The sequence below is a fragment of the Bufo gargarizans genome, chromosome 4 (assembly GCF_014858855.1).
Source record: "Bufo gargarizans isolate SCDJY-AF-19 chromosome 4, ASM1485885v1, whole genome shotgun sequence".
NCBI lineage: Eukaryota > Metazoa > Chordata > Amphibia > Anura > Bufonidae > Bufo > Bufo gargarizans.
The window spans coordinates 151709774-151723927 of NC_058083.1; the positions used below are offsets into that span (position 1 = coordinate 151709774).

A 14154-nucleotide genomic window follows, 5' to 3' on the forward strand; every position below is an offset into this window, starting at 1 on the left:
AAGCTGTAAAAAAAAATTAATGAATCCTTTCCAATATATATCAATCTGCTCAGCTTCTCCTACTCTATAACATGCTGCTTTCAGATTGGATTATATTTTGTGGTGACCGCTTCTCTTTAAAAGGCTTAAATTAATTATTCAAAGTAAATAACATAAATGCTTATGAAAATGTGCATAAGTCTGGGACTCACTCCCCTTTTCTAAAATTCACATCCCACCTATCCTTTGGTTGAACTTGAACTATGTAACAAAACACATCCATGGTATTAGAGTGATTTTTTTTTTTTTTGCCCACAATGGTACATTTGCAGACTTGCATGTGAAACATTTTGTTGGTGTTCGCCATCAGTAATTAATTCTACTTATTAGTCTGCTTGGAGAAGTTTCTGGCAGCTTCTCAGTTGATTTCATGAACACATTTGGTAGATGCCTGACTAAGCATGATGATTACCAAGTTAAACACAACAAAACAAGTGATATGAAATGAAAGCAAATTATGATTGTACAACAACTATATATCACAATTCTTCATTTCATCTGATCAAATATATATTACTGCGCAAGAATAAAGACTGATAGTATATCAATATGCTGTGCTGACATAGCCGCTCTCCTTGAGAAGCATAGTACGTTTTAATTGTAGGGACAATAATATTGTAGCACTGTGGGCTCTTAATAATTTACTCAGTATAAACCATTGTGCTTCTACTCGACAAAGCTGGATATCACACACTAGAATGCCTAGAAGGTCAACCGTCTTAATGATGACAAATGAGACATACATTATTAAATGCATGTGCATGTAAGCCCAATGAAAACACACAAAGTGATGCAAAGGATTCTGGGTATACTGCTGCAAGTTCTGACCTGTGCATCTGCCCCGATTCCTTTGGTGAAGAATCTCCATCATCTTCTTCTGTGCTGAAAGATTTTGATCTGGATTTTGAAGTTCTCTGCAGGATAAACAATGAATACCAATTCACTGAATGGGTGCATGACTCTTACCTTATATACTGCCCCAAACCAACCAATAGGATGAATTTATGTGCCAAGAGCCAATCAAATCTGAACACGTTTAAGGGGTTGGTCACATTACATTTTTACTGTATGTTTAACATATGTGTAACATGTACAGTACCTCACAAAAGTGAGTACACCCCTCCCATTTTTGTTAATATTTCATTATATCTTTTTATGGGACAACACTGAAGATATGGCACTTAGATACAATGTAAAGTAGTCAGTGTACAGCTTGTATAACAGTGTAAATTTGGTGTGTCCTCAAAATAACTCAACACATAGCCATTATTGTCTAAAATGCTGGCAATAAAAGGGAGTACACTCCTAAGTGAAAATGACCAAATTGTGCCCAAAGTGTCAATATTTTGTGTGGCCACCATTATTTTTCAGCACTGCCCTAACTCTCTTGGGCATGGAGTTCACTAGAGCTCCACAGGTTGCCACTGGAATCCTCTTCCATGACGACATCACTGAGCTGGTGGATGTTAGAGACCTGGTGCTTCTCCACATTCCGTTTGAGGATGCCCCACAAATACTCAATAGGGTATAGGTCTGGAGACATGCTTGGCCAGCCCAGCACCTTTACTCTCAGCTTAATTAGCCATTTTCCCTCCCCGGTGTCATGCGACTCATTAGTATTACAAGGGCTCAGGTGTGAATAGGGAGCGGGTGTGTTAAATTTGCTCTCACACTCACTCATACTGGTCACTAGAAGATCAACATGGCAGTTCATGGCAAAGAACTCTCCGTGGATCTGAAAAAAATAATTGTTGCTCTCCAAAAAGATGGCCTAGGCCAGTGATGGCTAACCTCTGGCACTCCAGCTGTGGTGAAACTATGACTCCTAGCATGAGTGTCATGGTTTGAGGCTGCATGAGTGCTGCCGGCTGTGGGGAGCTACAGTTTATTGAGGAAACCATGAATGTCAACATGTTCTGTGACATACTGAAGAAGAGCATGATCCCCTCCCTTCAGAAACTGGGCCGCAGGGCAGTATTCCAACATGATAACGACCCCAAACACACCTCCAAGACGACCACTGCCTTGCTAAAGAAACTGAGGGTAAAGGTGCTTGACTAGCCAAGCATGTCTCCAGACCTCAAACCTATTGAGCATCTTTGGGGCATCCTCAAACGGAAGGTGGAGAAGCACAAGGTCTCTAACATCCACCAGCTCTGTGATGTTGTCATGGAAGAGGATTCCAGTGGCAACCTGTGGAGCTCTAGTGAACTCCATGCCCAAGAGAATTAAGGCAGTGCTGGAAAATAATGGTGGCCACACAAAATATTTACACTTTGGGCACAATTTGGCTATTTTCACTTAAGGGTGTACTCACTTTTGTTGGCAGCGATTTAGACATTATCAGCTGTGTGTTAAGTCATTTTGAGGGCATACCAAATTTACACTGTTATACAGTCAGCTGTACACTGACTACTTTACATTGTATCAAAGTGTCATAACCTTCAGTGTTGTCCCATGAAAAGATATAATGAAATATTTACAAAAATGTGAGGGGTGTATTCACTTTTTTGAGATATTGTACATGTAAAAAAAAAAAAAAAGAAAAAAAAAATTTAAAATGTATGCAAATTCAGGATTACAGCTAACATATACGTTTAACAGATGGGCATATGCTTTGATATGATTGTGTCTGGAGCTTTTTTTGTAAGGAAAAACATATTTAAAAAAATAACTTACCCTTACATGCCACGGTCATGCACGGAAACCTCGGACCAGGGAACAATCCAGCCAAAGTGCAAAAAAGCCAAAATTCCATTTTAACTGTGGCCTGATTGCTGGAATTTTTGCACTTTGGCTGAAAAACATTTGTTTTTAATGAAAACTTACTATTGTTTTCAAAATTCCCTAAGTATTAAATGTAAAAAAATAAAATAAAAAAAAAAGGATATGACTTTGATTCATCTTCCCTAGACTACGATAAAAAATAATTCTATTTCATCTATAAAAAACCATACACAATTGTAAACGACAAACGCATTCAAAAGTACAGTCATGGACAAAAGTTTTGTGACTGACGCAAATTTTCATTTTCACATAGTCTGCAGCTTCAGTTTTTATGGTGGCAATTTGCATTAAAAGGCTTTTCCGAGACTTTAATACTGATGACATATCTTCAGGATATGTTATCAGTACCTGATCAGTGGGAGTCCGACACCAAGAACCCCCGCCAATCAGCTGTTTTAGGAGGCAACAGCACTCGCAGTAGCACCACAGCCTTCTGTCAGCTTTTCCTAGGCCAGTGATGACACAGTCATCAGTCGCGTGGCCTAGGCGCAGCTCAGCCCCAAAGAAGTGAATGGAGCTGAGCGTGACACCAGGCACACCCTTTGTACAATGTTTGGCACTGTGCTTGGTAAGCAGGGAGAAGGCTGGGTCACTCACACGAGCACCGATGCCTTCTCAAACAGCTGATTGGAGGGGGTTCCGGGTGTCAGACCCCCACTGATCAGACACTGAAGACCGATCCTGAGAATAGGTCATCAGCTTAAAAGTCTTGGAAAACCCTTTTTACTCTAGATTGTTATGACGAGTGATCAGATGAATTGCAATTCATTGAAAAGTCATTCCTTGCCAAGAAAATTAAAGGCTATGTACAACTTTGGGGACAATTTTTGTCACGATTGTATTCATTTGGGGCTAAACATAATTTTTTCAGTTTTTGTTAAAAATATTTAGCCGCTCTGTCACAAAGGGGTAACCGTTTTTCTAGCTGTGTGCATCCTACTTTCACTTTGTGCTGGTCCTCTAACAACCTTATCGCTAAATTACTATGAAACCATAAACACCGATTTAAGACACATTCCTATTAATAAGATAAGAACTGAGCTATAATAAGTGTTCGTAAGGTCAGAGATAAGGAGCCTGTCATCTCCCCAACTGACAAAAAAAAAAGAGAAAATCCACAGGCTGCTACTAGATCTCATATGTACAGAAAAAAAGGATCTGTATTTATTATAAATTGAATTTTTTTTTTTTTAACTCATGAGTATAATGGACTAATAAAAAAAATTCCCCCAAAGGTGTACATGGCCTTCAACTAAATCACAAAAAAGCATATCCAAATGTGTAGTCATCATTGCTTTGCATCAAAAGGGCTTCACAGGCAAGGACATTGCTGCATCTAAGATTGCACCTAAATCGACGATTTATCGGTCCGGCAAGTGTCAAGATCGTCTTCTAAAGAATATTGGGTCATCAGAAGTGCAGAGCTGGTTCAGGAATGGTAGCAGGCAGACGTGAGTGCATATGCTTGCACGGTGAGGCAACAGCTTTTGAAGGATAACGTGGTGTCAAGAAGGGCAGCACAGAAGCCACTTCTCTCCAAGAAAACGATTAAATCACGATTTAAATCACTAGTCAGTAAGGCTTGATTTAAATTATAGTTTTCTACATAAAGACTAATTCTTGCTGGCATAACTTATAATATGCAAGTAGATGAAGATTTTTAGAATAACAACTTTTCATATTAGTTTGATTAGGTTGATTCTGTATTCATAGGATTGTAGAAGTTAGGATTAAGGTAATTTTGTCAACTCTGTTCATGTTATAACATTTTTGCTATGAAGAAGAGGCATGTGATCTCTGCTGAGTCAAATTCAGTTTTGAGAACTGCAAAAGTAAACCAATCATCTGTGATAATATCTTGTAGGCAGAAAAACTGCCCAATAATCTTACAAAAACCTCTGGAAGAGAATGACATTGTGAATGGATTAATGGAATTTATTTACAAAAAAAATTAAACATATACAGCCTTATTCTACATAATTAAAAAACGAATCTTTATTTCATGATGGAATAACCTTTGGATGGTAATATATTTCCCTAAAAAAGTATTTAATATATATTTTTTTAAAAATTGATTTAAATCAAAACAATCAGATTTTTTAGATTTTTTTTTTTTTTTTTAATCATTGATTTTTATCCAGCCTGGTCCTGTGTCATGCCCACAGTAAAGCATCCATTCATGAAAGGCTACTTTCACACTAGCGGCAGCCTTCTCCGGCAGGCTGTTCACCCGCCGGAACAACCTGCCGAAGAAGGCTGCTGCTAGTGTGAAAGTAGCCTGAGGGGTTGCTTCTCATCCTTGGGGCAAGTTGACTCACGATTTTGCTTAAGAACACTGCTTTGAATAAAGAATGGTATCAAAACATCCTCCAAAAGCAACTTCTCTCAATGATCCAGGAGCAATTTGGTGATGAATACATTTTTTCCAGCATGATGGAGCACCCTGCCACAAGGCAAAAGTGATAACTAAGTATCCCAGTGAACAAAACATTGAACATTTGGGTCCATGACCAGGAAACTCCCCAGATCTCAATCCCATTAGGAACCTGTAGTCAATCCTTGGAAATTGTGATAAACTTTAAGCACTAACTGGACTAGAATGGGTTACCATTAGTCAGGATTTGTCCCAGAAACTAATATCCAGCTAGTCAGGGAAAATTGCAGAATCATGAAACAGAAGGGTAAACACTAAAAATATGGGGGTTTTGCAAAAAACTTGATGCATTTGTCAATGAAAGTTTAAAAACTTATGAAATGCTTATAATTGTATGTCAGTATACTCATAGAAACATCTGAAAAAAGCATCTAAAAAACACGGAAGTAGCAAACTTTGTTAAAACTAAAATTTGTCAACCTTAAAGCCTATGGCCAAGACTGTATGCGCTATAGCCTTTTTGAAAGTTGAACAAAAATGAATATATCTGCCTACACAATGAACTAGTCAAACAATTCCCCTTTAACAGTTTCCACTTTAAAAATATCTTTAATAGCAAAACGATCTCTTTATGAAACCGCAAGATATACACACGTCCCAATGCAACAAACAGAAAGACATTGTAAAGTCTAATTACAGTCAGTAAATGTCCACACTGACCCAGTTTTAGACCATGCTCTAGCTCAGGCAATTTACCATTTCCCCTTTAACTTTAATAGTGATAAATGTTCCAAAAATTTAAAATAGTATAAAGTGGACTCATCTTATTGTAAAAGACCATCACGATTATGTACACAATATTACACATTTAACTCCTTACCTTATGTTTCCCAATATTCCCTAGTGAAGATCTTTTGGATTTCCCTCGATCTTTTGGGTCTGCATTCTAAACAAGAAAACAGAAACTACCAGGTTTTTCTTGAAGAATATTTACTCAGGAACTGAAGCATTCTTACCAATTTAGCTTATACAATGGGAAGCAACACACGAGACAAATCATCTATGTACAATATATGGTATGTATCATACTGAATATCAGAACACGCACATATATTTTCATAAAACATCCTTCATGCTCATTGTATACAGGAGAAAAAGCTAGCTTCTGATCAACTCATTGACAAACCTCCATGATGCTTTTTTTTTTTTTGGAGGATTAGTCGCTAGAGATGAACAGATTTGCATTTTTACTTTGTTAACCCAGAAAAAAATGCATAAGCACACATAATATTTACCAGCTTTATGATGACAGAAGTTAATGAAAGTTAAACTTATAATTTCCAAGATGTATATGCTGTCAGTATAAACCCAGTTCACAGCTGAGGCGCACACAATTGTACTTAGTCTTGACAATGCTCTGTGAGCTAAATACATCAACAGCGACACAAAGGGATAGATCTCTTGTCCTGGCAACTTTGGCTACAAAGTTTACATTTTATTGTTTTCAAACCTTGTTAATTACTATTAACCTGTGTGGCATAAAAACCTATGTGGCCAGATTAGATCTAGGCTTAAAAGGATTTCTGAGCAAATGATCTATACTACAGATAGTTCATCAGTTCAAACATTTCAGAAAATCCCTTTAAATGGTTATTCCCAGAACTGACCTTTATCATTTATTCAAGGGGCATTGTACTCTGTGCCCTATCCAAATCACTGCAGGGGGTGGAGTGAGCAGCGGAGTGGGACACGGGACCACCATTCTCCTGTGGATGTTATAAATGATTATGGGAATACCCTGTCTCACTTCAGCACATAGCATTTATCATGTAGAGAAAGTTAATACAAGACACTTACTAATGTATTGTGATTCTCCATATTGCCTCCTTTGCTGGCTTGATACATTTTTCCATCACATTATACACTGCTAATTTCCATGGTTATGACCACCCTGCAACCCAGCATTGGTGGCTGTACCTGCACATTATAGAAAAAAGCATTGGCCTACGCCCACTCCCACGGACCTGACCACCAAAGAGGGCGGTGCTTTTTCTATAATATGCAAGCACGACCACCACTGATGGATTGCAAGGTGGTTGTAACCATGGAAACGAGCAGTGTATATGTATGTGATGGAAAAATGAATCAAGCCAGCAAAGGAGGCAATATGGACAATCACAAAACATTAGTAAGTGCCTTGTATTGATGTTGTCTACGTGATAAATGGCATTTATTCCCTTAGTAGATCGCTTCTTGCCATCATTCTTAAAGGGATTAGCCAATCCTATAAAAAGCTCCCCAATATGTCGGGCCCCCCCCCACACTGAATATACTTACCTGGGTTCCTGCTTCCTGAGCCGCTGCTGCTTCTCCCCATGCACGGATGAAAACATCCGGTGTCGGGAGGAAGGGGGGGGGGGGTTTGGTTTGAGGGAGCAACCAATGGCAGGCGGGAACGAGCCTCCCTAGCGTCACCCACTATGCTAGGGAAGCTCGTCCCCCGTTTTCATCCAACCACAAGGAGAAGCAGCAGCGCCGGGGCGAGGACCAGGAAAGGCGCAGGGAGCGGGGACCAAAGTAAGTATATTCAGTATGGGGAGCCCGGAATATTGGGGGGCTTTTTATAGGATTGGATAACTCCTTTAAAGGTTATTAATGTCTTGACAAAAAAAAAAAAAATCTATAATTTGGCTTCTACAGCTCCTTTGCCAACCTATGCATCTCCATGGTAGCAGGTGACAATCCCTGTTGGGCTATTAATATAATAGACCTCTTCATGTGATAAATCACTTAAAAGTATGCATCTGTACTTTCCAGCCTCACTGCTCATAGAGTATAACTCTATACGTCAATATTCACACGGGCATATGTTCAGTGGTAACAATTGTACTTGACCTATTTTCCTGTATATGTTTATAGCATTGTCAGGTAACAATTCTTTTGTCACAGTTCTGGATGAACATGGTTTATGTGTAAGATGAAAAATCTGCATTTTAAGCGAATTCATAGGGAACACTTAGTGAAATGTCACAAACAAGTAGAAGCAAGATAAAAAATAAAAAATAAAAAATACAAAATGAACACCAATCACTTCTAAAGGTGAAGCGCAAACATCTAGGTTTTACAGAGCCTAGCGCTTTAAGCATTTGCTAATTTGCCAACAGCAGTAGAAGCCAAACAAACAACGCGCAGACAGATGCCGTCTTTATCAAGATATCTGAATGTTACAGCAACAAAGCGTCCCCTGGGGGACAGAGACCAAAGCCCAGAAAACAAATCAGCTTGTTTCTGTATACAAAAACCTCCAGCATTGCCTGCCTCACCGACATGGCAGATACATGGAAACAAGCCATACCTAATAGAGGACTGCAGAGTCAGGAATTTCAGGGGAGCCTTCATAGAAATGTATCCTGGCCATACAATAGTTTGTTTTGTTTTTTAATAGGTGTCATAAAGGACACCTAACAGTTATAGCAGTGCTATATGCTATAGTGCTACAGCCACTGGAAAAGGTGAATGAGATGAAAATCACTTACAGTAGGTGATGTTCACTTTATTATTTATTATATGCCGTTATATAGCGCCACTATATTCCGCAGCATTAGCATCCAACTGTCCCCAATGGGGCTCACAATCTAAGGTCCCTATCAGTATGTCTTTGGAGTGTGGGAGGAAACCCACGCAAACACGGGGAGAACATACAAACTCCATGCAGATGTTGTCCTTGGTCGGATTCAAACCCCCAGCGCTGCAAAGCACCAATGCTAACCACTGAGCCACCGTGCTGCCCATTACATTACTATTATTTTATTAATTTATTGTATTTTTTTTCCCTAAAAGATGCACCCCCCCACCTATCTTAAAGGTGCAAATACTAATGAGCGATTCCAATATGGAAATGCCCTTTAGTACAGGAGGACCTGGAAGCCCGTGCAGGCTCTGTACTCGCCGCTTCCTGGTCTTCTCCTGCAGGGCTCTGCACGTTGTGCTGTGACCTGCTCACAGCATGAAGATGTTGGCAAGCTCTTTGACCTCATGCTGCGTCGGGTCATAGCACAGCACTGCAGGAAGACCAGGAAGAGCGCAGAATCTCAGAAGCGGCAGTGGCGTCCAGGGCAGGAGAGGCAAGTTGATTTTTTTTTTGTCTGCTTTGAGGTCTTTATGGGGGTTTGATAAGAGGTGTTAATGGAGGTCTTATTAACATCAGGGGCTCTGATCTGGGGTCTGATTGAGAGTCTTATTCACATTGGGGGTCTAATTTGGGGTCTTATTAACAGTGCAGGTCTGATCTGAGGTCTGATTAACATTGGGGGGTTGATTGGGGCTCTGATCTGAGGACTAATTTAAAATATTCCTCCTCTAAAACCTAGGTGCATCTTATGGGCAGATGCGTCTCATAGGGTGAAAAATACGGTATATAGCATCAACATATTCCGCAGCGCTGTACGAAGATCATCATCACTCACATTGGTCCCTGTCCCCAAAGGGCTCAATCAGAATTCCAAATTAACTTATTGGTATTTTCTTTGGGGGGGTGTGGAAGAAAACCGGAGAACTCTTGACCTCTAATGGAGTCCTGTAAGTGATGCAGAATTTAATTGCAAACTTTTTGCAAGGACAATTGATGACCCTCACTGACCTAAAACAGGGTCTGTCAAGTTGCTGTTAATTCAGATAGCAGGCATAATGCTGTAGACTGTTATCATTATCATCAAAAACACTAGAATTCCAAACAGAAAATAAAATCAAAATGCTGGTGTAAAGTGAGCTTTGGATGGCACATCGCCCATGGTTGCATTGTTTACATTCACCGGTGGCAGTTCAAGTAGGGCCTGGCATATCATTTTGAAAGCATACTGTAAGTGCTAGGCTAGATCATATATAAAGTGGCACATTCATATATTGTAGAATGAAAAATAACATTTTATTCCCCTGGAGATACCCAGGACAAAATTTATGGCAGACATTTAAAACACTGGCATGATGGGAAATAAAAAACACTGGGTCTGTCCAAGAATAGGGTTAGATTACCTTCTCTATGCTATTGATTTATTTGTATGCAAAGATTTCAAATACTGGAAGACAAAGCAGAGAAGTACACACTAGGATGCGCAATCCATCAAACATGAGAGTAAATCTACTACAGCTCGACACCTGCCAGGGAAATGGGGCCTAATAAAATGGAAGTCATATGTATACACACTACCTGCTTAGAAATCGCAGCAAACTCCTTATATGTCTTACTTGTGTAATATTAGGCTACTTTCACATTAGCGTTCGGGGCTCCGCTTGAAGGCTCTCACAAGCGGCTCCGAACGGATCCGTACTGCCCTAATGCATTCTGAGTGGCACCGCTCAGAATGCATCAGTCTGGCACCGTTTGGCCTCCGCTCTGCTCAGCAGCAGGCGGACACCTGAATGCTGTTCGGGTGTCCGCCTGGCCGTGCGGAGGCAAACGGATCCGTCCAGACTTACAATGTAAGTCAATGGGGATGGATCCGTTTGAATTTGACACAATATGGCTCAGTTTTCAAACGGATCCGTCCCCCATTGACTTTCAATGTAAAGTCTGGACGGATCCGTCTGAGCTACTTTCACACTTAGAATTTTTTCTAAAATATAATGTAGACGGATCCGTTCTGAACGGATCCCATCGTCTGCATTATATGAGCGGATCCGTCTGTGCAGACCCTAGACGGATCCGCTCTGAACGCAAATGTGAAAGTAGCCTTAGTTGTTTCCTGCTCCTAGATGTAGCAGAGTTAGCACACACACTTGGGGAGTTATCACATCTAGTTAATGTGTTATGACTGACTGATAACTCTGCTGTATCTGTATGAAGCAAAACACAACTCAAGGGAATGACTGTTTAAGTAATTCAATGTCTGCATCACTTGTTCACCTTGGGGGCCTTTCTGCCAGACACCACCCCACACACACATCGCTGGGCCTACAGAGGGAAGCATACTTACCTGCATCCTGCTGAAGGAATACAGCTCCTTTAGTTCCCTGCCACCGCCTCATTCTTATCTGTGCATGCCAACATCTGGTTTGACGTGGGTCAAATGGCCGCTGCAGCCAATGAGTGGCAACAGCAGTGATGTGTCCCTATATAGCACATCATTTTTCCATCACATTAAACAATACTCGTTTCCATGGTTGCACACTATAGGAAAAAGCTTCAACCTTTCTGGTGGCCGGGACCATGGGAGCGCACATAGACTAGTGTTTTTACCTATATTGTACAAGCACGACCACCACTGATAGATTACAGGGTGATCTGTAACCATGGAAACGATCCGTGTATAATGTAATGGAAAAATGAATCTAGCCAGCAAAGGAAGCAATATGGATAATAACACCACATTAGGAAGCGCCTTGTATTAACTTTCTCTACATGATAAATGTCACTGAAGTGAGACAACCCCTTTAAGTCTGTTGCACGGCCTGCTGGAGAAAGCTCCAAACTTATGTAGAGGCCTGTGCCGCAGTGCAGAGGAACTTAAGACCAGCCTAGAAAACACTGGCCTTAATAAATGTCCCCTTATGTCCATTATCTTCTCTTATTACCAAATGGATTGTTTGATTGCAAGTTGACAATGGATTGGGTTAAAGTAGTAATATCTTTAAACATACTTTTAGTAGGCAAGAACACAATCCAAAATAGTAACCTACACTCTTACTAAAGCGTACTGATCCTTTTAAGTACATTTTCAGAATAAGCTATCTTGTGTGTACATGAAGGATATCCCTGTATCTGGTTATTAAATGATTTGTATTCTGCATTTCTCACTAGTGTTCCCTCATTTGCAGGCTCCATATCCAACTGCCAGCTGTCTCAAAGTTCAGTTCCAGAGTGGGCTGCTATGATGTCTCCCATACACAGCATACAAAGAAAAGAGGAGATCCTGCTCCCCTATATCCACATAGTTTGTATGAAAAATATATAAGTCCATCAAGTTCAACCAAGGGATGGGAGGGGATGTGAATTAAGGTATGTGTATATATCCATCACATACACAAAAGCAGTAGCTGCACACAGGGCACATGAATAAAGAGCAGTGTAGCCATGGACACAGCACTGAGGTGAGACATGTGAGCAGCAGCAGTATCTCTGTGAGTCTGTGTTACTCCCTCACTATGCAGCTACTCCCTCCTCCTCCTCCACACCTATCTCCTTAGAATTCTATGAGCAGGAGCCCGGATTGCTCAGTGAAGCTAAACTTCTGTGTTCTTTCGAATGTTATAAGTGTATTGAAAGTAAATAATAAATGCAGGAGGGAGGAGACAAGGAGTCTAATAAGTGGAAAAAGAGGCAATTTTTGTTAGAAAATCTACCATAAAGTTTTCCATTATAGGTAAAAAGTTCCATAGGCTGCGCTTACCTGATCAGTCTTGCAATGAAAGCACGGACTGTGCTTGGAAAAGGCACCGGGTTAAAACTATGTAAAAATAAGACGGGATGTCCAGCTTCCAAAAAAGACGTAGTTCTTTATTCCAATATCACACAGAATAAAAAATCCAACATGGCAAGCAAGTCTACATGTTTCGGATGCTCTAATACTGATCCTTATTCATGACAATAAGTATTAGTCAGAGACAGGATGAGGAAAAAAAGAGAGGGTTAGTCACTGGGCCTTCAGAACGATGGTCCAGGGGTAACTTCGCAGGGCGCCAAAGGTGGGGCAGAATAAATATCCTTTGATTTTCTCAAAATGTTGGGGAAAAATAAATTTTTTATTTTGTGAAATGAAGATATTAGAACGGGTAAGGGCAGGCTGCCAAATGGTCTCAACCCACCTTGAGCCTCAAGGTGGGTGATTGGAATGAAAGGAGTGGGGTAGCGTGGGGACGCTGAAAAAGGACCAACAGGGGGGCGCCAAAATCCCTAGTGTCTAGGTTAGTGGAGGTATATAACCAAAGATAGCGATTTTGTATTTGTTAGGTAAGATCTAACAAACAGTAAAAACAAAAACAAATAGTAAAAACAAAGGTAGGTTTGTACATAAAATCAAAGTATAAAATCAAAATTTTAGTGACTCACTTCACCCAGGAGGGTAATGTGGGATAAAGCTCAAGACACCCACACCACACCTCCTGCGCCTGGATCGCCAGTAGAGTCTTAGAAATGAACAGAGATCACTCTCGAGTCCTTGTTCTTTCTTTTATTCTTTATTCCAAAAGCCAGGGTTTGGGGGAGTGAGCAGCTCAACGCGTTTCGGGGCCTCTTAGTGGGTCCCCTTCATCAGGAGCATATACATTCAACATATAAAATGGGGTTTAAATAGCATGGGAAAACAGCCAAAAAGACCGTCAAAAACGGCTTTGAATTATGTCACTTCCGGTTTCTGCATGCGTTCCACTGTGGAACGCACTGGAAGTGGCGACCTCATAGTCTCAAAAAACATTAGTTTACTTGATGAGTAAAATCGGTAGCTATTATATACCTGTGGGGTTGGTGGGGGTAAAATACTCCCCACTTACGGGTGTGAAAGGGGTGTGTATCCCCCCTTCCCATAGTGCGCCCACGGTGGAACGCAAACCAGAACTTCCGGCATACTCCACCGTGGAGCGCACCGGCACCGGAAGTCCCGGGTGCTCCTATGGGCCCGCGTCTCTCTTGTGCAGTAACCACGGTGGAACGCATACCTAGCTTCCGGTGAGCTCCAACGTGGAACGCACCAGAACCGGACAATGCGCCTCAAGATGGGAGTGAATAGTTTAGTGGTAGAGAGGTAAGGGAAGGAGAGTGGGGGGCGGGGTCCCTGGTGATGGGTATATACTACACCTAAGGACATGGATAAAGGTGTCATATGTATGGGTGGAGTCATTTAAATGGATCCTTGTCATGCGATTGGGATTTGGTACTGATTAAAAAAGGTGATTTACATCGTTCCTACAAGGGGAATTGTTAAAAAGGGGGCAGTGTTCTCGATAGTACAAGGGGAACTATA

The 14154-nt window shown here is 40.8% G+C and overlaps 1 protein-coding gene across 1 annotated transcript in view; it reads right to left on the reverse strand.

The window, feature by feature from the left end:
* PLCH1 (phospholipase C eta 1) overlaps nt 1-14154 on the reverse strand; it is a 263641-nt gene that overhangs the window by 45912 nt on the left and 203575 nt on the right. The window contains exons 13-14 of the mRNA XM_044290631.1: nt 6081-6146; nt 868-953 (exon numbers count right to left, since the gene is read on the reverse strand). Coding sequence (XP_044146566.1) covers nt 868-953; nt 6081-6146 — 152 coding nt within the window. The remainder of the gene's footprint in view (nt 1-867; nt 954-6080; nt 6147-14154) is intronic.